The 24,622-nt window shown below is 33.5% G+C and overlaps 1 protein-coding gene across 4 annotated transcripts; it reads left to right on the top strand.

The window, feature by feature from the left end:
* The first annotated feature begins 236 nt into the window (after positions 1-236).
* LOC118183547 (uncharacterized) lies at positions 237-17,565 on the top strand. Of its 4 annotated transcripts, none has more exons than XR_004757259.2 (2): positions 237-2,082; positions 17,228-17,565. XR_004757259.2 is itself a non-coding variant. In XM_085820342.1 (2 exons), exon 1 carries the CDS (start codon positions 340-342, stop codon positions 2,026-2,028), a length of 1,689 nt encoding a protein of 562 aa, XP_085676468.1. In that variant the 5' UTR covers positions 237-339; the 3' UTR covers positions 2,029-2,051; positions 17,228-17,565. The 4 variants fall into 4 exon arrangements, 2 of the variants coding, with proteins under 2 accessions (XP_085676468.1, XP_085676467.1); XR_004757258.2 differs by lacking the exon at positions 17,228-17,565 and adding an exon at positions 11,798-11,948; XM_085820342.1 differs by having other exon boundaries at positions 237-2,051.
* Positions 17,566-24,622: the final 7,057 nt, after the last annotated feature.

Below are 24,622 nucleotides of genomic sequence, written 5' to 3'. Positions count from 1 at the left end.
AATAAAGGATTCGTATTTAAACGTGTCGTTAGCTGATTGGTTTAAACTTTGCCCTTTCTTTATTTCTGTATTACCAAAAGTCTTCACTAATGCAAATAATTCAAAATATCTCTTGCTATAAGCCAATACAACGACGAAAGTATCAAAGCATCAATGCAAATTATCCAAGTGGCGATTTTTATCCCAGAAGCCTCAAAATTCAGAGCCACATCTTATATAAGATGTAAGAATGATAAATCGAGTTGCTGTTGCCGTTTAAGTAGCAAAGTGTAACTTGCGGTGCTGTTCCTGGCTAGATTACTTCATTTTGCCGCTTTAAAAGAAAAAATTGGTTTCGATATGACAGATAAAAAGGAGAAAATGATGGACCTTGACAAAACAACAGAAGTTTTAAGTTTGAAAAAAATTAACGATGGAAAGGAAATTAACGATCTGAATTTGAAAGCCCAGCACCCCTTTGAAGTAATGTTGTACGTAAACCACTTTAAGTCTTCTGAAATAAAAGTAGGAGTTGATGGAAGAGTAGTCATTGTGAATGGTCATCATGAAGCTCGTACTGATGCACATGGATTTATCCGTCGAAAATTTTCTTGCAAGTATAATTTGCCTAAAGACGTTAAGCCTGAAAATTTACTTGCAAATTTTACTGAAGACTGCATCTTCACTATCAAAGCTTACGACGAAAAGGAATACATGAAGCATGATGATGAAAATTTCGATATGACAGATAAAAAGGAAAAAATATTGGACGGTGACAAAAAAACGGTAAAAACCCAGCACCCATTCGAAGAAAGGTTGTACATAAACCACTTTAAGTCTTCTGAAATAAATGTAGGAGTTTATGGAAGAACAGTCATTGTGAATGGTCATCATGAAGCTCGTACTGATACACATGGATTTATCCGTCGAAAATTTTCTCGCAAGTATAATTTGCCTGAAGCCGTTGAGCCTGAAAATTTACTTGCAATTTTTAATGAAAACGGCATCCTCACTATCCAAGCTTACGATGAAAAGGAATACAAGAAGCACGAGGATGAAAACTTTGATGAACGAAGAAACCCTTTCGAGACTAAGGAATTCAAAGATGGGAAGATGTTCTCACAGAAGTATAAAGGTTTGAAAAACGATGAAGTGAAATTCATTGGCGGAGTTACGCAGCTGCTCGAAAAGAAACAATCCATTGAGGATCAGGAAACTAAGCCGGCCAAAGTCAAACCCTGCGTTACGGATCTGGCCTCGAAGAGCGATAAGTCGAAGCAGACACCCACCGCGGGTCAGGCTGAAATAAAGACCCCCGCTACTGTTTATTCTCCGAAGCTCGACGAAGTGAAGAAAGCTTCCGATGCCGTTAAAGATCCGAAGTCCGTCGTTGCGAAGCAGACTCCCGCCTCTGGTCTTTCCCCGAAATCCGTCGTTGCGAAGCAGACTCCCGCCTCTGGTCTTTCCCCGAAATCCGTCGTTGCGAAGCAGACTCCCGCCTCTGGTCTTTCCCCGAAATCCGTCGTTGCGAAGCAGACTCCCGCCTCTGGTCTTTCCCCGAAGTCTGTCCAAACGAAGCAGACTCCTGCCTCGTGTCTTTCCCCGAAGTCTGTCCAAACGAAGCAGACTCCTGCCTCGTGTCTTTCCCCGAAGTCTGTCCAAACGAAGCAGACTCCTGCCTCGTGTCTTTCTCCGAAGTCCGTCCAAACGAAGCAGGCTCCTGCGTCTGGAGTTTCTTCGAAGTCCGTCCAAGGGAAGCAGACTGCCACCGCAGGTCAGGCTGAAGTAAAATCTCTTGCAGCTGTTAAGTCTCCGAAGCCCGTCCGCGTGATGAAGACTTCTGTCTTGGTTAAGGATCCGAAGTCCATTGAAATGAAGAAGCCGGTCGGTGAGGGTCAAGCCTCAAAACCTGGCGAAATGAGGCTCTGCAAGATGCAAGCCTCAACGTCCGATGACGGGAAACCAACCAGTACGAGTCAGGCCTCAAAGTCCCGTAGGAAGTCCGATGAGAAGTCACCCAAGTCGACCACTGGGCATGAAGAAAGGTGAAAATTCTAGACCGTGAAGGCCAGGTGAGGAAAAGGCTGTCAACTAGTAGTAAATGTAAGTCAAGTAAATGTGTAAGACCCCTAAAAAACCTTGGATATTATAACATATCTAACTTATGATAGCTAGCTGCTGTTAATTCTGTTAATATTGGGAAATAACGAAATCTGCATTTTCATGTAAAACATTTGTTTATTGAAATTAAGCGGTTACTGAATATTGTTGCTATTCCCATTTTTAATTTCTTCTTTCTTATAAGTTAAAGTAATAAATCGGATTCTAAATTCTCTTTGTAATACAGTAATTAAGTATACATCAAAATGTTAGTCATAACACTCTCCGCTTCCCGACAACTGATTTGAAAGGAGGGAAAGAAAGACAAAAATCTTGGTTTTAAAGTGGCATGTAAAAGTAAGAAAAGTTAAGCATTGAAATGCTTCGATCCTTAAATTTCATTATAAATATAATCTTAAGTCTAAAAATAATTTTAATCTAAAAGGAAACTCGAGCACTTACTATCAGAGAGTATTTACTTTACCTTCAGTATTTACCCGGTATAAAAAAACCCGAGAGTATTTGTTATACCTTCAACATTTAACATGTTCAGTTTTAATGCTTGTTCTCTGGTCTATTGGTAAAAAGGAAAAATTTTTAAAAGTTCATTTATAGGAAACCTGACACATAACACAATTAACTAAGTATATTTAATAAGAAATTTCGTAAATTTTAGTATTTCATTAGCTTCAGTACAAAACACTCTCTTTACTTAAGTCAATATTTTTTATCCAGAACGTACTCCAGTTTTCCTTAAGTGATTATATACTAGATTTTTATTCCTGAAATCCGACTTTATTTTTCCCTCTAAAACTTTTTACTTTATTATCTAACGCTTTCTCTTATTTGATCAGAGCTTACAATGATGTACTGATTAGTTAGCTCAGTTTTATTAAGTAGTAATACGTTTTAATGGCACAGAAATTTAGTAAAATGATTAAACGAAATTCTAAAAACTTCTTGCAGGAAACTCTAAATTCCATAAACATCTAAATCGCAATGTTTCGTTTCATTTCTGTATTTTCTCCTTCAAAGGCCCACACATTTCTGAGCTATCTTAATTGATCTTATGTCATATCACTAATGAATTGCTGCTATATCTAATGAAACAAATACAATCTTTATTGGCCAGCAAATTTAACTCGTATTGTCTTTAATTATACCGTAGGTATGCTTTTATAGAAATTAATTTTGTACTGAACTACATTAAAATTTATGTAAGTATTCTATGGTCTCGTGCGATTTAGCAGTCGGAGATACTTCAAAATTTCCTCTTCTTTGTAATGCTGTATTTTGTCAAACTTTGATTTAGTTAGAAAACTTAGCATCTGATAACATCTTAGTCTTCAGTAAAATCTTACCTCACAATTTATTTTGGCCTAAATTGCAATGTAGTTAACGTTGGGAAATATATTTATGGTACATAATTACCTATTCAATGGTTTTTAACCTATGTTTAGAGACATGAAAAATCTTCCATTAAGAATTATACGGGATATTAGATAAACATATATTGATGACATCATATTCAGGTACTTTGAATTTTAGTTATATAAACAAGGTTCTTAAAATTTTTAGATGGACATAGTAATTCTATTTATTTTAAGACTGAATTTGCTCTGCTAATTCAAGAGAAATTCAAGCAACGACTAGTTGTAAGGATTCTGGGTTAGTTTACGGCTGACGGAATGGAATTGCAGGAGATTGGACCTGGATGCAAACCCAGGAAGTGAGCTGACTGAATGGGCATTTTCATAGCTTCTGCCGTGTGTGATATGAATATAAACAAGTTTGTCTTTGAATACCCTTTTCACTTGCATCCCCTATTTGACCGAGCTGAGGCCCACCAGTGGAATGTAGAATAGAAGTTATTCAGAAATTCTTTTTAAGTGAGCCAAAAAAATGAGCAGACTGCAGTGATATGCTAGCTCCCGAATTGTGCTTTAAAAGAATTTTTAAATCTATAATGTAGAATATTAGGTGAAATAATCGACATATTTTTCGTCAGTTTTGCATTAAATTTATGTTCAAGTGATTATATATTTGAACTGATCGCAAATAATATTCTTTTAAATCTGTATTCTCTTTGTGTAAAAATTTTTAATCTTACCGGTTAGTGATTAAGAGCACTTCGCTTTAAAGCACTTTTTGTAAAAAATGCTCCGTGTTTCATTAACCAAATGTGAACTTCAGAACTTAAAATGAAATAAAAGAAATACAAACGCATTAGAACTGCTTACAAAGCCTTATTTCGCATACACTGGCAATGAAATATAAGCATTAATTTGGCACAGTTCAAAGTAAAACATGGTTCAAGCATATACATAAATACGCAAATAAAATTACGAGGGAATAATAAATTATTTACCCATATATTATGTAATAAAAATTCGGAATTTAAATATCAGCAAAAGATTCTCTAATTCCTGTCGTTAAAAGGGATAACTGATTAAAAATCATTCTCAAATTTTCTCGTAATGGAAGTAAGAATTTTATGCAAATTAAATTTTAATTAATAAAAATTCTACAATTAATGCGAAATTCTAATTCTTTTCATGATAGATATAGAATTGTAGATTATCTAAATATTGCCTTCCAGAACTGTTTCTAAGGAATGTTCATAGAGAAATAATTTAACCTAACATTCTTCAAGGATTATTAAATTATCTGTACATGAAAAAGTACGCCAGAGCTACTTGTTTAAGGAGAGGAATGTCTTTCATGAAGAATTTTCAAAGAGGAACTGGCTCTTATCCATGTTACATATGGGAAAATCCAATGACGCAGCCAATCTGTTCCCCAGTAATCGAACTTCCAATATTCACTAGCATTTTAACAGCTCGGTCAGTGGTGGGATATTTTACAGAATTTATTTCCTCATCGTTGTTTAAACATATAATTTCTGAATATTGTTTCTGACCTAATACTTTGCAAATGCATGATAATGACATTCAGATAAAATTAAATTCGGATACTGCTACAGTTTTTGATATCAACAAAATCATGCCAAAGATCCATCGTACTTAAGAACGTAAATAGAAATGCATTGAAAAAAAATATATGAAAATGGAATCTTATTTTTAAAAAATGAACTTCTTAAGAACAATGCAGGTCTTTTTTCCGGCTTACAAATTCTTGACGAATCTAGCATGTTATTGCCACTGAACTAAAACAATTTATATACTGGATAGATCTCAGAAAAACACGCCTACGAAAAAAATTTCTCAGGTTTGGTAAAATTGAGCCATGGTTTTTACTTGTGTCTTTATACGCTCATTGGCGAATACGCTCTACTTTTGAAGCCATATGGAAAGTAACGCAAAAAATTCTTTTAGCTAGTGGGGGGGGGGGAATGCAGATCCATATTTTTGGGATAATGTTGGCATATAATTTGATAAATTCTTTCTTTCGGCCATTTTGCATTGCTTTGAAATAAGTTGCGGTTATTTAATTTTCCCAACCATATAATGATTACCAGATTAAAATTATCTATGCTTTTGGGAAGCACATTTTAGAAATGAATAAAAATGAAAATTTTGGTTATTTACATTCTGTATCTGTAAAGACATGAACATATCCTTATTTCTTCTCGAGTTCGGCTGAAACTGATTTGGGGGAAAACGACAGTGATTTATGTCCTTTCTATTCATTTTTAAGCAGCCCACCAGCGGCCGAGCGGTAAAGTCGCTGAACACTGGTAGTTCGGTCCGAGGTTCGAATCCCGCGAACGGGCTGGCTGCATGGGTGTTTTCGTGGTTTTCCCCATGTGTAACGTGTATACGAGCCAGTTTCCCTTAGAAAGTCCTCCACGAAAGGCATCCCTCCTCTTAGGCAGATAGCCCTAGTGTGCTTTGCCGTAATTAAATACACCAACACCATTTTTAAGCTGTTATGCAGAAACAGAAGACTAGTTTTGTTCAAAATGCTGAATTTAAAGGCAACATACAACGGTCAATAAACGATTTCAGGAATATAGTAGTTCCCGATTCAGAAGGCAAAGCATGCAAGGACTGCTTATTAAAAAGATCGCCTTTATGGAAGATTTTCCAAGGAAAGCTGACTCGTATTTATAAGAGGAAAAATTTACAATTCCTTTTGGCCAATTCCTTATTTTCCTTCAGTGTCTATGAATCCCTTTTTTCGTTCATAAGGATCAAGTTAGAGGAGAAATAAGGCTTGCAAATAAAATTAAAATTCCTTTTGGCGTGTTTTCGTTTGGCTGTTATTCCATCTTGCACATTTTCTCCCCCTTATAAAACACTTTATTGAGCATAATAAAATGCTGCTTCTCCGATGACTAATCATGAAGCAGTTTTTTTTCTATTATTTTTTATTTCGCAGAAGTTAAAAGAAATCGGGAATGACCACAAGACCACAAAAGTCTTTCAATAAGTAATACGATGTTTCCGCAGAAACATTATTTTAGAATCATTCACTAATATATAGCATTAAATAACTTGGATACGATAAGTACAATTCATGCTGTTTCTGAGTTCAGGATAGGGATTGTTTCATCTAAAACGTTTCAACTATAGCTTTGGTGCAAAGTTGAGGGTTAAAATAAATAAGGTGAAGATTGATAAAAATAAGGAACAGATTTTTAAACTTGAATAACGATTGTATGCTCTATTTGTCAGTGGAAAGTGGCATTTGAACTACCTGCTTACGAGAATGAACGGCTTTTTGGAAGGCTTTCTCAGAGAAACTAATCTGTGTTTACTTAATATATCAGAAAGCGGAGTTTCACCAGTGGCAGAATAGTTAAGAGCACTGAATAATCGTAGTTCGCGCCGAATTCAAACTCAGGGTAGCGGGCTAGCTAAATGGTTGTTTTTGTTGTTTTCCCTCATGTATAATAAATCCACCAAAGGCCGAGTGGTTAAATCGATGAGCACTGTTAGTTCAGCTTGAGATTCCGAGATTGGTTTCAGGTTAAAGGGCCGGTTGCATGGTCGTTTTCGTGGTATCCTCCTCGTGTAACATGCATACGAGCAAGTTTCTCTTAGAAAGTCCTCCAAGAAGGCATCTGTCCCCTTAGGCAGATAGAGCTAGTAAACCAACCAAAACTTTCCTTAGGCTTCCCACGTGTGCGTCTCCGTATTCAAATAACTTAAGCTGACTCAATATATCGGAAAAACTGTGAAAATAATCTTCATCGGGCATGCAGCTAGCCAGCTGAACAATTCCAAGTTAGATCACAAGACAAATTAGCAGTATATCATAATCTCAGCTGTACGATTCTTATCCAATTTGGGAATAAATAAATGAATTGTAAATAACGGTATAAGTTGTGGTTGAACTGGTTAAGATCAGACTACAATTTAAAAATTAGTTGGCATTTGCTTTCACCAAAGCTAGTTTTTATTAAAATAAAATGCAAATATTTCATGTATTAGTAGAAAAAATTGAAACAAATATATTTTAAAACTTCAGTATTAGGAAAAATGTTTCCGCCAACTATATTCTCTAAGTTTAATTTACAAATTACGGATATGTACCCAGTTTCTGAATGAAAAGCTCAATGACGAGAGTTTGTCCTAAAAGGGGCAATTTGCTCAGGACTATTAATTTCGTTTTGGCATTTTGAGTCGATTCACGATAGGCTTTGTTTCACTTTTCAAATTGTTCCCACCAAATATTATCGCCCTGTATTATATTTAAAGAAATTAAAAAATGAAGATTCGGCATGAATGTATGTTTCTCATATTGTGATAAAACAACGGTACCTCGAGCCATCAAAATTTGAACAACGTAATCTTCCATAGAATATGGACATGTGGAAGCCTTAATTTGTATTTGAAATTTGTTTTATTATCGATTTCATATTTCGTAATACTTCAACGAATTAAAAAATTTTTCATCTCCAGCGCGCGAAACTGCATCGGAAATTCTAAAGATATGCTCCTTTTAAAATTATTTTGCGATGATGCTGTTGAACTGAATTTTATGGTTTGAGTACTTAGAACATGACATTTAATAAAGGTAACACACAAAACATTAAAAAAACTCCCCTTTCGACGTAATTTAAAATCTGAAACCTTTCAGATTTTTAGTTTAATAATAAAATAGCTCAAGGTTAGAACATTACGTATTTATGATATTTTAAATATTCTATTGTTTGCGCTTTATTTTTATTTAATTTGTAAACTTGTGTCAGTCTTAAATTGGGAAAAATATCCGGGTTCAAATCCTGACGAATGGTTGGCTGCATGAGTTTCTTCGGTATTTTGCCCATATGTATTGTAGATATGATTCAGTTCCTTTAAGAAAGCTCTTTCTCAAATGCATCCCTCTTAGATAGATAGTACTCATGTATTTTGCCATGATCAGCTAAATGTACAACATACGCAGCCTATCTTTATAAGATAAAGGAAGCAGTTGCGGAGAACATTCTTGAACAAAAACTTGGCTCATATTTGAGTTACACATGAAGAAAAATAAAATAATCTCCTATAATCAACATCTTTTAGGCAAAGTAAGTCATCAATCCATTTTAACCTCAAGTCTTTTCCGAAATAACTTCTAGTATTTCATCATCTTATCTATTTTTCCGTTGATAATTCTCTTTTAATGAAAAACTTGCAGATTATATTGCTTTCAAAATATTTTTTTTGAAAGCAAATTTGCTTACATATTACGACTTCATATTCCTCAGGAATACTATTGTGAATTTCTCAAAGTGGATCATACATGAATGTTACGTACTGGCTAAAATTATCAACCCTCTACAGTGTTAGACTCGTGTAATTATAGTCAGCGGAAGCAGTTTAGCACTTATCCCACCCACCACCGACAAGCTAAAGAATTTAAGTCCGAATGAAACAAACTTCTAATAAATGGCTTCGTTGTCAATCAAGAATTCATTAGATTTTAAGCGTATTAAGATTCACCTGGAGCAGCAACTGATCACAATTCAGTTATAAAATATACTGATACAAGACTGTCAAGATACATTTGAACAATTGTGAATAGTATTTTAATTATATTGCATGTGTAATAATTTAAAGTATTAGAAAAGTAAAAATTATTAATTTCTGTGAAAAAAGTGGGCCAATTTAAAGACATTAGGTTTAAAGATTTCTTCTATGACAAACCTGAAAGTTGCTTTAGTCGGTTTCAACTTCAATGTAGTAAATAAAAAGCTTAATTTTAGATTTTCCTGCCTTGTTAAATAACTCTTTTGAACAAATAAGAATTTTTCTTGCCTTGTAATATCAGTTCTTTGTTAAATTAATTAAAAAATAAAGACTAATTCATTGGATGCATTTTAGAGGTTTTCGTAAGTAATTAAACGAGAAAATCTCGGATAAAAAAAAACAATTAACTAACATTCTGTTGCATTAAATAATTCACAAGTTTGAAAGGAACCAAAACATTTAATTTCAGTAACATGACAACATAAATATCCTTTTCTTCATATCCAAAAAATCTTTACCTGAATGTGATTATTTAAAATCTGGGAATCTTTTCCGCTACAATAGGATAACATGAGATGAACAGCCCATGGCTTTTTTCTTCGCACACTTTCAGGAAAGAAATATTGTACCCTCAGATACATACATATGTAGGGAAAGTGGGATCCAAATCACTTCATCAAGAATTTTTTGCTAACAAGTAAATATCATCTAAAGTTTCCAGAAGCCGATATTTACGAATATATCAACTATGCAATAAAAACCAATAATTAAGGACAAAAAAATAGAGGCGATTATCAACTATGTCTCAAGCAGAGGAGAGGAAATATAACGTGCTTCAAACTAATTAAACAGATATGTAATATATTCAGGAGAAATGTCAACAGACTAGTCATTCTGTACTTTTAAATAATGTATAAGAAGTTTATGTAAAGGAATATTGCATAAAGGAATAACAAAATAATTTCTGCTCAAATAAACTTTGGATAAAGGAAAAAACTGTACATAGCATAAAAGAACTTTGTATTTAGAAATTGTACACAAATATTTTATAACAAGTGTTGAATTCTAATTACAGAGGAACTGTTGGAGATTTGTATGTATAAATTTTTGCCAGTGAGAAACGTACCAACTGTCCTAAATTTTTACCAGTGAGAAAGACGCCAGCTGTTCTAAATCGTGTTAATTATGTAAAAAGCACCAAATGTTTTAAATTTTTGTAAGTATGAAAGGCACCAACTTCTTAAATATTTGTTACTGCGAAAGACTCCAACTGTTCTAAATCATTTAAGTGCAAAAGGCACTGACTGTTCCAAATTTTTGTAGTGCGAAAAGGGACAACTGCAGTAACATTTTTCAAGGTACTCAGCGGGTTTCCGCGGTGCCCCGAGATGTGTTGCGGCTTAAATAATTAGTGCATTTGAATAGATATACCCTCGTTATCTATAGTTAAAGTGTGGGTGTCTGCAGTATTTCAACCTGACCTAACCTTAAACTTGCCTGCTCGCCAGCTCTCGAGCAGTAAAAGTCAGGATTGTTTTATAACCCTGAGAAAAAGTACTGAACACAGGTAGCTCGACCCTAGTTACTACACCTGGCTTGCCGAGGGATTACTTTCCTTAGACACATAGTCCTCGAGTTGTTAAGAATAATCTAAATAATCCAATTCAATTCACTCCGACGGAGGCAAAATCTTTTTTAAACGTAAGTACGTATCTTAGATTTGTTATGTCAATAAAGGAAGAAAGTTAATAATAAACTATAAACATATTCTATTTATATTTCTTTAAATACGAGAAGACTGAAGAGATAAGAGCAATAATATGATGGTGGCTAAAAGGCAATGTTAATGTATCTATTGCTCTGTAGAAAATTATTTGGCGCGTTGTCCTGTAACAAAGAACACTCAAAATTACTTCTTTTTTTTTTCTTTAAAACTTTTTAATTGTGGTAGACCAGGTCAGGGTTTTTTCCCCAAAATTAATTTTTATCAGATATTTAATAAACTAATTTCTGGAATGTTCGCTGGCCATTTCAGACAATAAGAATATTTACTGATTTAGAATAGTCTTTCATCGATTTCACTAATAATTCATGGATATACAATTGTTTGATCTTTTCTGAGTCGTGTGGCCCAATAAAACTCTGAAAAGAATTTTATCGCATGACAAAAATATACTCACTATCTCAAACAGAAGACTAACGTAAGATATTGATTAGCCAAGAGCATCTACAGTCCGTAATGAAGATATTTTTGAGTAATTTCCTCCATTTCTACAAATATTATCAAAACTTAAAGCGGCATCAAGTGCCAAGCTTTAGTAAAAAAATAGAAAAATGTATGTTACTTAAATACAACCGCATGTATTTTTTCTGCAAGTGTCGATAAAAAACTTAATACGTAAAAGAACGAGAATAGTTTGACGTTATTTATTCTCAAATTTTGTTCCATTGGGAATGTGTTTCTGGTAAGTTTCCATAAATTGTTTAAGTTTATATTAAAAGTAAGTTATTTAGTGGTTAATTTAACAAGTTAGAATTATTTGATTTATTATTATTTCATCCAAAAATTTAATATTTAGCTGTTACTACATTTGAATTCTGAAATAACAAACAAACAAAAAATTGTAACCAAAAAAATATTGCACACAGAAAATAAATAGTATAAAATTGGATTTTTTTTATTTGTATTATTAACATTGTTTATGTATGTTTTAATAAATATTTAGTAAGTGAAATTTGAAATTTAGTTAGTTATAACAAATTTAATTTAAAATTTTGTTTAAAAAATTCTCGTCCTCCAGATCACGTAGAACTGCAATGCATGCAATTTGAGTTTGAAACCACTGATATACTGCTACTAAACGCCTCGTATCGGCTCGCGACAGTTCCAAGAACATTACAGAAATTGGACACTATGTATTTAATAAGCGAATAAAAGAAATTATTGACACAAGTAAAGTGCATTTTTTTCTCTCTTTTGTGGAGATTCATACTCAAAAGTTAAGCTCTTAATCGGTAATATTTTTGCCTAGAGAAAAATAAGTGAACCAGGTTGGTAAGTTACTAGTTACGTCTAGAAGATATTTAATTTCATCTATATGTTTCAAATGTTAATAAGTTAGGTTTTGTCATCTTTTTAAAAAAAGTATAAAAATTAGGGGAGGGGAAGCAACTGGTGACCAACACTGTTTTGGAAAGCTGTGATGGAAATTAATTACATATAAACGCAGCAGTACATCGAAAAAAGAGATAATTAAAATGTACTGGTGAAATTTGAAGAAAAGATGAAGTTAACGTAAAAAGTATATCAGTTTGTGAAACTGACTAGCGGCTAGTTTCGCGCGTTACGCCCTGCTGTCTTAAAAAGCAGGACGCCCTCTATAGTTAGCGTACTTCTACGAAAGCGCCCTTGGTAAAACAGATGACCATATTTTTCCAAATGATAGTCAATGCTTATGCTCAAAACTTTTACCAGAATTTTTCAAAGGCAATTCAGAGGCCAACCTATGTGAACTATTTTTACTTTTAGGCTTTCTGACATTTTAATTAGTTTTCTGAATAAACGTAACTAAAACAACTGATGAGTGAGTAACTACAGGTTTATAATAATTTAGGCATAGACTAATATTGCTTTATTAACTGTTTGAGTTCGGCGAAGCGCTATCGCGCTTCACTTGTCGTATGCCAAAAATACGGCGCAGCGCGATAGCGCTTCTCTTGTTTTGTATCGAGAATGCGAAGACGCTGCTGTTGGTTAATGTACTTTACGCAATTATTGAGAGCAGTTGTAGTGATATCAGTAGCAGTTGTTTTATAGGAATTGGAAATTGTTTTCATTTTTTTACCAAGTGTTATACTGATAATTATGAAATAACCCATGTCAAGTTCCGATTCATTTGAAAGTGACTACGTTATGTGAAGTGATAATGAAGAATATAGTAATGACCTTGAAAGTGATAGTGGAAGTGACATCATCATTCATTCTAAGAGATTACGAGTTATTAGTGATAGCACTGATGATGATGAAGTAACTGCAAGTACCTCCGATGACGATATTATTGATGAGTTTTTACCCGTGGATACAATTTTTTCGAACGAATCGAATACTTTTTCTGAAGTACCTGGACCAAAGCATGCCCCTCCTCCTCATGCGAAACCAACTGAATATTTCAAGAATTTTTTTTCAATTTTTCAATATTTTTTTTTTCAAGTATACTAACCAACAGCAGCGTCTTCGCATTCTCGATACAAAACAAGAGAAGCGCTATCGCGCTGCGCCGTATTTTTGGCATACGACAAGCGAAGCGCGCGCCGGACTCAAACGGTTAACCTCTTCGTCGTCCGTTACGCGTCTAGCGTGTTGCGTGTTCAAGTGAAACTTCCGCAGGGTGGCCTTAACGCGTTTCAAGCGTTCTTTTACATTTTAAAACTTTAAACGTTTAAAACGCTTTCTAAATGTTTACTTGTTTGAGTTCTTATTTTTGTTTATTTTAATACCTCCTAGAGGGCAGTCGACTAATCAGGCATTCTATTTCTAATTGAATTTGCCCCGGGTTTTATGAATATTCGCGCCATTTTACATTAGATACGAGCCAGTGAGAGATGGATTCAACGTCTACTCAGCAGGAAAGAGAAAAAATGAGGTTGTGAATTGGAAAGACAAGGATATACGTTTGATGAGTACAGTCCATAATAACTCGATGATTGATGTTGGAACACGGAAAAGAACTGTAAAAAAAAAACCAATAATTGTAAAAGATTACAGCAACAAAATAGGAGGAGTGGACCGCCTGGATCAGATGTTATCAAATTATCCTGCTGTTAGAAATAAGCAGAGATATTATTTTTCCATTATGCTTTGTTTCCTTATAATTTTACTTAATATTCATTGAAATTCATCCACTGCGAAAGTCATGTATGGAAAGTTATGATGTACGGGGAAAACAACATTACACGCTACAAAAAACAGACGGTCGCTGGAGGGGGACTTTCGCGGACGGTAGAGGGCGGCGAAAGGGTTAAAGAAAATTTGAGAAAGGATTAGGAAGTTAAGAATGAATATGATCAATACTCTCAATGCTCAAGTGCTTAATTTATTATCCTGAAGCCTGTGCTTAATATATTTATAATTATTTAATTAAATTATCATTAATTATTTAATCATTTATACTTACATTATTAAATTAATATATATATTTTTTAATTTAGTATTGATAAAGCATGAATATTTTCCTCATTTATAACACTTCTGTAATTGAAGCGTATGCGAAAATAAAAATAAAAGCCGGGTAAGCGGGAAGGGGGGGAAGAAGTGCATTACTAGATGTTATAGCAATCACATATGCAAAATTTCAATGTTCTATGGCTAATCGTTTTTTAGTTATGCGAGATGCATACATACGTTTTTATGTACAAAGAGACGTCACGGAAAAAAAATCGCTTCTGAATACACTTGAAATCCATTTTACAATCCTTTTTGGAACAGTCCAGTATGTACAAACGTCACTTAAAAAAAAAATCTTCTAAATGAATTCGATAGCGTCCCTCTTAAATATTCTCCTAAGTATTCAATTATAGTGCGCTCTAAGCGTCTTTTTTTACATTGTAGTGCGAAAGATAGGTTATTAATAAATAATAATATAAAAAGATGTACTTTTATTTGAATATAGTGCTTATTAATAAAAAATACAACACTATATAGTTACCAGTCTATTTATTAAATATTAAAAGCATACTGCAATATACTTTTACAAAAATAAACTTTATTTCTAAAGCAGCATTTTAATATGATAATAGAAGATATAGATTGGCAGTAATGTATCAATATTAACTGATTCACAATATATGTTTATAAAAAATTATGTTATTTGGTTCCAATTTATAATATAAATCTTTTTTGCCCCATGCACTCTTTTTACCATCGCTAGATCATCTTCCTCCTTCCTACAGATGCGCGCATGATATCTGTAATGTATCCGAAGCTTTCCATTGGACTTCATGGAACTTGGAATCTTTGTATGTGTGTGGGGGGGGGGCAAGCTAATGTTGGTTGATCTTGCGACATATTCGTAACCAATTTGGGGGCTACTTGTAAGGTTACAAATAAGCTGTACTTGAGTTTTAGTCCTAGAACCCTACTAGGGAACTAGCGAAAGAATGCAAGAGATAATTCCATTTAGGTAGAGGTGACAGAACTGTAATTGCATTTAATTGACATATAATGTAATTGTACAGGGTGCGGCAGGGAAACTATCTTATTTTAAAAATGAATAGCACAGATAGTATAAGCGATATCAGTTTAAGTTTTTTCCAAGTTATAGAGAGATACTTAATTTTTTTTTTAATTAAATTTTTTTTTTATTGCGGTTTAAAAATAATATCACTAAGGTGGCCTCTGTTCTGGTCAATGCATTGAGATAGTCGAGTTTTGAAGTTTCTTTCCACTTGTACCAGCATATTAACAGGTATGTTGTCGATACAAGCTTGCACATTGTTCTTCAGTTGAGCCAGGGTCTTTGGACGTTAGAGATTTCAGATAGCCCCTCAAAAAGAAATCACACGACGCTAAATCAGGCGAATGCGCTGGCCATTTACAATCGCTTCGTAAGGAGATAAGGTGTCCAGGCAAATGTTCTACAAAAAATCATGGTCCAATGATGCCTATTCTGGATAATGCACACCAAACAATCACACGTTCTGTATGGAGGGTCTGTTCATGAAATTCTCGCGCATTCGTGCCACTCCATTATCGCATGCTGCAACCATAAAGATGAAAATGAGCCTCATCACTAAAGAACAAAGGGCATCATGAGGTGTATTGTCAAGAACGGCTTTGCATGCATTTTTTCGTGAAAGAAAATCGCTTAGATTAAGTTTTTGCACCACTGCCAATTTATATGGATGAAAATGCAGTACGTTCAAAAGTATGACTCCACGGAAAACGCGCGCTCCTCTCTCGTCCACTGCATGATCGGTTATAAACTTACATGATATAAAACTTTAGATACCGCTCTTTTCAATGAGCGCTACCTCACCCTTCTCGGAATAAATGTCGCTAGATGGCGCGCGTTTCAAATAAGGCAGTTTCCCTGTACTTGCACGATTTATAACTGCTATTGCATTACAATTACAATAAAGTATAGCCACAGTTATAATTATATTTATTATATATACATTAACAAGAATTATAGTATAATTGCAATTAAATTAATTAGTACTCGCGGTTTATTACGCCTTGAGGTAGGCGCCTTATTTTTTACTTATGATATAAAATATTATCCTTGCAAAATGAAGACATGCAGACACGATCATGCTTCGGAAACTGACAGACGACATGAGCACGAAAAATCTGGAAACGTCTTTCGGGAAGTGCTGCCAGAGCGCAAAGTATATGATCTTAATTAAACTTTCAAGTGTCCTCACTTGTAACAGTTTCTCAGAATTCTGTCATTTAGCAAAATATAAAATCTTTAATTTATATTAAAATCTAAGAAATCCTTATTGATTGAACAAAGCTGGCAAATCATTACAGTAAATTTATAGTTAAATTTATAATTAACGAAGCTATAATTGCAGTTATAATGGAATGACATTTAGAATTATAATATAACTGCAACAATTAAATTTTTAGCTTAACAGTAAGACTTTATTTTATTTATTTATTTATTTATTTTGATAGCGATATATCGATTCGGATTCGAATTTCGTCGAGCAATATATATATATATATATACGGATATTTTCATGGTTTTCCTTCCAGGAATGCAAAGCAGTTTCCCTTAAAAAGTCCTCCATGAAGACATTCTTAAATTTAGATGCTTTGTGGCGTTCAGTTAAACAAGCAATTAGCTCATACGTTTAACAATGTACACACATTTATCTTTATTCTAAATATTTCCTGCATAAGCAATTAACTTGCAGCAAATGTTAATAATTTATTGCAAATATGCTTTGTATCTAATAAAGTTCTAACTTATAATTTATATCATTTAATTAACCAGGATAAACTCGTATACAAAATAATACCAATTGTCTGACGGCAACAATCATATTCAGATACTTTTTAATGTTTGTTTGTTTCTATCTAAAGTTGTAGAAAATAATTCGAGCAGATCCATTCTCTTGTAGAAAAATAATGTGTTTTAACTATTTATTGAAAATGACGATTATATTTAATAAAAACCTTTTCGATAGTGAATATCAACACTGTACGTTGTCTGGTAATTTTGCAGGATGATATCGTATGGAAACATAAGGTCATTTTTCTGCATTCAATACCCACCAGCGATCGAGAGGTAAGAACGTTAATATTCTTAGTGCGACCCTCATTTGAATCTCCGTGAACGGACTGCCTGGATAGGCCTTTTCATGGTCTTACCCACTGTAATGTGAAAAAAAAAGCCAGTTTCCATCAGAAATTCCTCGACAAAAGCATCTGTTTCCTCAGGAAGATAAAGATTTTTGTGCTCTCCTTAAACCGTACAGCCGAATGACTATTCTCGCAGAAGGTTATTCACATTAAGGTTATAGTCATCTACAGGCACTAAACAGAATTACGCCTTTTTTATTTACCTGAAGGCCTGGAAAATAAATCGTGCATTCACTTGTAAGTAAATAAGGTATTTTAACTATTTATTGAAAATGTATGTTGTATTTAATAATAAACGAATTCGCAATTGTAGCTGTTGCTGAAAATTTTAGTACACTTAGCAGCAAGATGATTATAAGTCAGATTAATTTTTCTACGAGCAAAGGCAAACAGTTATTAAGTTGGAAAAGATCATGAAAATTAGTTTAGCCCTGTTACGAATCCTGATGTTTTTCGTGTGTAATTAAAAAAAAAAAAAAAAAAGTTATGCCTTGACAAATTCCCCCACAAAGGCATTCCCTTCCAGAGGTATACAGTCTTTGTTTGCTTTTCCTGAATCGAAGAATTCAGATACACATATCTGTCTTCGAACATCATAAACACATATTTGTTTAACGAAGTTACGCCTACTTAATTCTATATGAAACATCCGAAATGAATTTTTGTAAATATATTCCGCTTTAAATATATTTCTTATACATATTTACTGAAAATATGTGTGGTATTTAACAGAAAATTAGGTAATAATTTATGTTGATATTGCAAGATGCAGTACCTGCAAAAATTAAGCAGGATTATTCCAGACTGAAAATGCTAATTAATTTTCTGATAAGCGATCAATCCTTTGCAGTATTTAACAACTCGTTATCCAAAATGGTGAATCATTTTCGATATACTGTCATTTATTGTAATTTTCAATTATGATCTCGATTTCCTTAGATTATGTGCATGAAATTATCACAGTTATACTTTCCTAATTATGCAATGATAATTACCTATTATAATTGCAGTTAAAATTACGTTGCAGTTGCTGTTGTAATTGTGATTAGATTAGACACTTATTTTGTAACTACAGGTAAGATTAATTTAATTACATTGTAAAATGTAAGTAAATTATAGAACAATTTTGTAATTATGATTAGAATCTGATCTAAGTAGTTAGAGTCCGAGAATGTAATAATTAGAGTATAATAGCAATTACATAATAATTGTAATTGAAAAAGTAGTTATATACTTTAGTTTGAGACTACTGGTCTGAAGTACTTCGAAACTGAACAAAAGCGACAGAAGAAATGCATTTGGAAGTAATGAGGAGAAAGACTGTGAGAAACTTTTACTTTTATTAAGGTAAAAGTGATGGAATATTACTAATTCAAAAATGCTCAAAACATAGTTTAGTGAATATCACTTCAATTTCAGCATGTAAACAAACATGTGTTTGCATGCTCAAATTCAAATGATACTCACATTAAGACATGATGGCAATTTAAATTTATGCTTTAAGAAAATTGTAGCTTGCGTACGGATTCGTAAGAGACTGAATGCACACAGAACCGATGATAGCTTAATATTTTTTTTTAAAACCAAAGGAAACAAATAACAGTTCTGGAACTTTCCCCAAAGATACTCTTAAAGATCTTCTCATTATCACAGAACGCAATCAGTAGTCATAGTTTAAGCTATTAAGGACGTTAAACTAAACACAGTGCAAAGCTTCGAAACTCGCAGGGAGATATCTCAGTACTTCGAAGTCGATTCTGAACTGAAAAACTGAAAGCAGATGTTCTTTTCGGTCTTATATAGATTTACTTCGGCAACCGAGAAACGTCTAGTATCTCATTTCTCGAAATTACTGGAAGGCATATGAGGGCCAAATACGGTTACAGTTGCATATAGGATAAATTACAATAATTCAAATACCACTTACATTATACAAGGACTGGACCAAAATGTCGCCAAGTTTGGGAATAAAATTAGTTGGCAAAACATCGCCAGTTTGGCGATATCTCACCAATTTAGCCAGAATACCTTAATGTTAAATAGACTTGCCCTTGTAACCTTATTTTTCCGGCTGCACCTTTTCAAGCATTTCATGTGACGATGCAAAAGATACTAAAATTTCACATATTATTTGACTAAAATTATTTACATGTATACAAAATTCGTAACAAAGCTAAGTTTCGTTAATAAATGAAATTTATTTCGATTTTAAAATCATTTCTTGAATTTTTTTACAATAGTTAGAACTGCTATCAAGCTATATTTATTTTCGATAAATTTAAAGCATAAATATTTAAAGGATGGTTATTGAAAAATTTTTATTAATAAATTAAACAGCGTTGTTTTCTACAGATCCACAGAATAAATATAGCTAGAAATACAAATGGAAAAAAGATTAATTTGTTTAAAGATAATTTAATTTACCACAAGGAGATATTATTATATTGGATTGGGAAGAAAGTAATATTGATTTGTACTAATAAATAGCACTGTATTCATTTTGTTATTCTTCTGTCAATTTTATAATTTTTTTGCTTTTGAGGTTTAGCACCTGACACTTTTAAGTTGCTATCGAAACAAATTCCGTGTATTGCTGTCTGCATACGGATTCGTAATAGATGGAATGCAAACAAGTTCGATAAGAGGTTAATAAAAAATTTTATTAATAGGTGAAACACTTCTCAGTTACGAAATTTTCCACATTAATCCTCGTACGGATGTTCCGAATATCACAGAATATATTCAGTACAAACTCTTCAAACTACTAAGAATGGTGAACACAACGCTATATAAAAGGAGCTTAAAGAGAGAGCTAACCCGGAGATACATCATTTCACGCTGAACTAACAATTCGCAATAAAAATAACAACTGATTAAGAGCAGAGGCTGTAAGCTTCGGCCTTAAATAGTTTTCAACCTGCGGCCGAGATATTTCTAGTACTTTCTGCTTCTTGAAATTACTGGAAAGTAATATGAGGGTCGAATTACGGTTGCAACTAATATAGTAATCAATTACATATATTCAATTACTATACCTGTTACGGTGATACAGGGATCGGACAACATGTCACCAAATGGTCGTCAAGTTTGGCTACTTTTGGCGATTTCTTGCCAAAACTGCCGTCGGCTTGGCGTATCTCCTCACATTGCCGAGATACCTATTTATTCAATGTTAAATGAACTCACCCCTGCATTCTTACTTTTCCGGCGTAGCTTTTCTCAGTCAGATTTTTTCCTTGTGTTACATTACACAGAAAAATACAACAATTTCACACATAATTGCACTAATATCATATATCTATATACGCTGCGAATAAAAGGGGGGACAGTTCTATATCTCCCATTTTACTGGGTAGATTAACAAAATTCAACTTTCGGTTTTCATGTCTCGAAAGCGCGACTTAGGATACGTATTAGATTTATACATAGCACTGTTCTAGCATAGGTATTTTGACACAAAATCGGACCTTTTTCTGAAATTTCATGCCAATTGTTTCCCATATTTCGATTCTACGACTCAAATTACGACAAGCTACCAAGTTTTGGAAAAATCGCACGAGTAGTTATTAAAAAATTAGCTCTTAAAATTTTAGCTCCTCAATGTTAATTCAATTTGGTATGTATTCATTAATATCTCTTTTTTTTTTTTTTTGTTAAACTTATTTGATTCTTTCTTACACAGTTCGAAATTTAGGTTATTCCAAATAAAATTCACCCAATTTTTAAGATTTATTTTAAAAATTTGTATTTTAAAATAATTTTTATAAATTTTACGAAAAAATTTTGAATTATAACCTATAAAATTTTTACAATCGTCTGAAAGTAGATGTATTTTTAAGCATACTTGCAAAAAATTAGAGCTTTTTATTCAAGATTTCCGAAGATATACGTGAATTTATATATTGTCGCATTTTGAAATTTGGCATGTTTGCTGAAAGCGATAATAACGAAAATGTGGTTTACACACTTTGTTAAAATTATTTGAAAGTAAGAACGAAATAACTTTTTTCCCCACTCATCTGCAATGTAAAAGGATAGCAAAGAGGTGCCTTTTTTTTTTCCGGTCCAGCATAATAGAAGGGTAAGGAAAATAGGTTGCCATATACTAAGAAGTTCACCAAGTGAATTATTCTTGACGCAAACTAAAAAAATTGCGTCTAGATATATTTTTGAATTTCTCAGTAAATTTTGCACCAAATTAAAAAAAATTTAATATCTAGGTATAATTTAAGTCGAAAAATGGAAATATGGGAAAAAATTGGTATGTTATTTCCAAAAAAGTCCGATTTTGTATCAAAATATTTAAAAAAAAAAAAGAAAGAAAAAAAAAATTCGACATATTTTACTTTTTATTTTCATAAAGGCAAAAAAAGGGCTGAGGCTCACAAAAAGGATACGTGAAGTTTAAAGCATTGATTATTTAAAAGAACGCATGTGCAGAATGGGTTTAAAATATTTCGTTTTGAAGATCTTTCACTTGAAGATGATCAGCGTTCTGGCCGATCTTCTGAACTTGATGATGGCAAAATTAAAACCTAACTTACTTTACCTTACTTCCCACTAGTTGAGTTGCTGTACGACCTGTTAGATGACTACCAGCTTTGTACTTAATTGGTGAAGCATTCTGTAGTCGCTAGCCCAGACAAGGTACATCAGAGGACCAGAGATGTCACCTAAATAAAAAAAACTCTATGGTATATTAATATTTAAATCAGAGTTTGTAAAGTTACTTCGGAAGTTGGATATTTGTGACCAGTCGTTATTTTAAAGAGAACCTGTCAAGATTTTGACTATCGCGAAGAGGGACTGAGTTTACAGAGAACATTTACTCTAGAAGTTAATGATAACATGGACGTAGGAAGTTATTCAAATGCATTATACTGAACAATATCAGCTGAGTATATTCATATACATCATATATGCAGCTGACATATTTGCAGAGTTCCCATCTAATATTTGCTTATCACATTCATAGTAGTCACTTGTGCTATTCACTTATTTACAGTTCGCTTACAGGCCGCTGAGAAATACAAATCAGTATGTAGAGCTGAAAATTTATGTGTTCATTGAGAAGCATATGTGGTCCACTTTTATACAGAGCACAGTTTTATATCTGCTTAGCGCTTTGTACCGGTTACTGGTAAACATTTGAAGAAGGGACCAGAGAACAATAAGTTCATTACAACACCACTCAGCTGCTAGGTCTGTGCTGAGAGCATATTTTAGTCTAGATTGCTTTCACATTTTCGCGGTTCATTGCCAGATAGTCTGTGAAAATTTTAAATTTGTTTCGTAGTAGCTTACTCTTTTAGAGTTGTTTCAGCCATCCCAGTCAATTTTCAGCTGTATACAGACGGAAATCAAGGTCTTTGGTGATTCCACTCTTGAACATATAATTATCGATGGTAGCTGTTGACCCGCATATTCATGAATCTGTGTAGTGCAATTGAGGCAAAAGAGATAGGCTGCAAAAGGGTCATGCACCATCAGGAAATATGCCATTGCTCTGCTTGCAGCTGCTAATTCACTTGAGAGCACCTGAAGGAAGTTAAATGTTCTCCCGCTTGTTAGCTCTTGTGTCCAATTAGTTTTCCAAAGGGATATAAGACAAAATTAAAACCATAACTGTATGAAGATTCGATACAATATGCCAAAAACTGCGAAAAGGTTAATTGTATCGCACACAACAATTGGAAAACCCGCCAACTGCCAAACCGGGATAGTGATTAGAGATCTGACTGCTGTACCGAGGGGCCCGGATTCGAATCCCGCAGAAGGTATGCATGTGCTTAAATATATACTTTCCATGATGCATGGGGCACTCTAAATATACGGCGAGCCTAACGTCCTTTCGAGGGGTTGTGGGAGGTGAAGAGGTACAAGTACCGGTAGTAACTGCACCTCCATAATACCAAAGGGGATGCTGGTGCTCCCAATCACAATTGGAAACGAAACCCAGGCAAGGTACCTGTATGGTGCTGAAAGCTCTTGCCAACGACAGGATTTTCCAACAACAAACCACATCAGATGTCTTCGACTCGTTAAGGAACTCAATATTTGGGTTCCTTATGATATGGAAGAAATTCATTTAAGGAATCACTACTAGTGATACCTATTTCAAACCTAACGCAATCGTCTCTTTTTTAAAACGAATTTGCACTGATGGTGAAAAATGGATCGTCTACAATAATATCAATTAAAAATTATAATGGGCCAAGCGTAATGAATTAGCACAAATTCTATCGAAAGCTAAATCGCATCAGAAAAAGATTACGCTGCCAGTTTAGTTGGATTACAAAATTATTGTGCGTTTTGAGCTGCATTCAAGCAGCCAAAGGGTCAACTCAGATGTTTACTGACAACAGCTCATGAAACTGAAGGAAGCAATCAAAGAGAAAAGGTCAGAATTGGCAAATCCAAAAGGAATCGTACTCCACCGCGACAATGCGAGACCTCACACAGCTTTAACCAGCTTTAACCAGACTGAAACTTGATTGGGAAGTGAGGTCGCACTCTTCATATAGCCCCGACCTTGAACCATCGGATTTTCATTTATATCAAAGTTTACAAAACTTCTTAAAGGTTAAAAATTTCAGTAATAACTCTGATGTCAAAAAGTCATCGAACAGAATGGAAACTATTTGACTGATTATGTTAATTTTTTTATAGAAAAAAAATGACTTTTATTTCACAGTAAAAAGGAATAAAAGGAATTACTTTCCTGCTAACACAATAGTTTTCTGGTAAAGGGAAAAAATATTTTCCCTTAAAATAATACACCCTTTAACCAACTTAAAATTAATTATGCAGCGTTTATTTTCGCTATCGTTAGTCATATACTTCCGATTACAGAAGTGTTTTAAATAACGAAAACATTCATTCACATGGCAATGTTAATTTAAAAAAATAATTTTCGTAAATAATGTAATTTAAGTTTTAATAACATCTCTCGTTCCTATACTTATGTCTGGAAATGTTTTATATTAGTTACTGAAAAATAAAATTACAATAATTTGACACCCATATGTCAAAAATTGTTTTTGGTGTCATTTTGAACTTGAAGTATCTGTTATTCAAGTTAGTATAATTGGAAGAAATAAGTTTAAATGAAGTGCAGCAAAAGAATGCGCATAATTTAATAAGCTGTACAAGGAAATAATGTGGTGTCTTCAATATCGCTTTGTAAAATTTTACTCTGTGAACGTAAAAATTGAAAACATTTGGCCAATTTTTATAAAATTGAAATTGTTTTTCCAAA

The sequence above is a fragment of the Stegodyphus dumicola genome, chromosome 7, assembly GCF_044657685.1.
Source record: "Stegodyphus dumicola isolate Sdum_Otavi_A_Nest chromosome 7, ASM4465768v1".
Taxonomy (NCBI): Eukaryota; Metazoa; Arthropoda; class Arachnida; order Araneae; family Eresidae; genus Stegodyphus; species Stegodyphus dumicola.
The sequence above is the reverse complement of the archived record's forward strand: the minus strand, read 5'-3'. Positions and strand labels throughout refer to the sequence as shown.

What these genes read in the sequence shown, in the direction of transcription:
- LOC118183547 (XM_085820342.1), top strand. Translation starts at nt 340, where the DNA reads ATGACAGATAAAAAGGAGAAAATGATGGACCTTGACAAAACAACAGAA.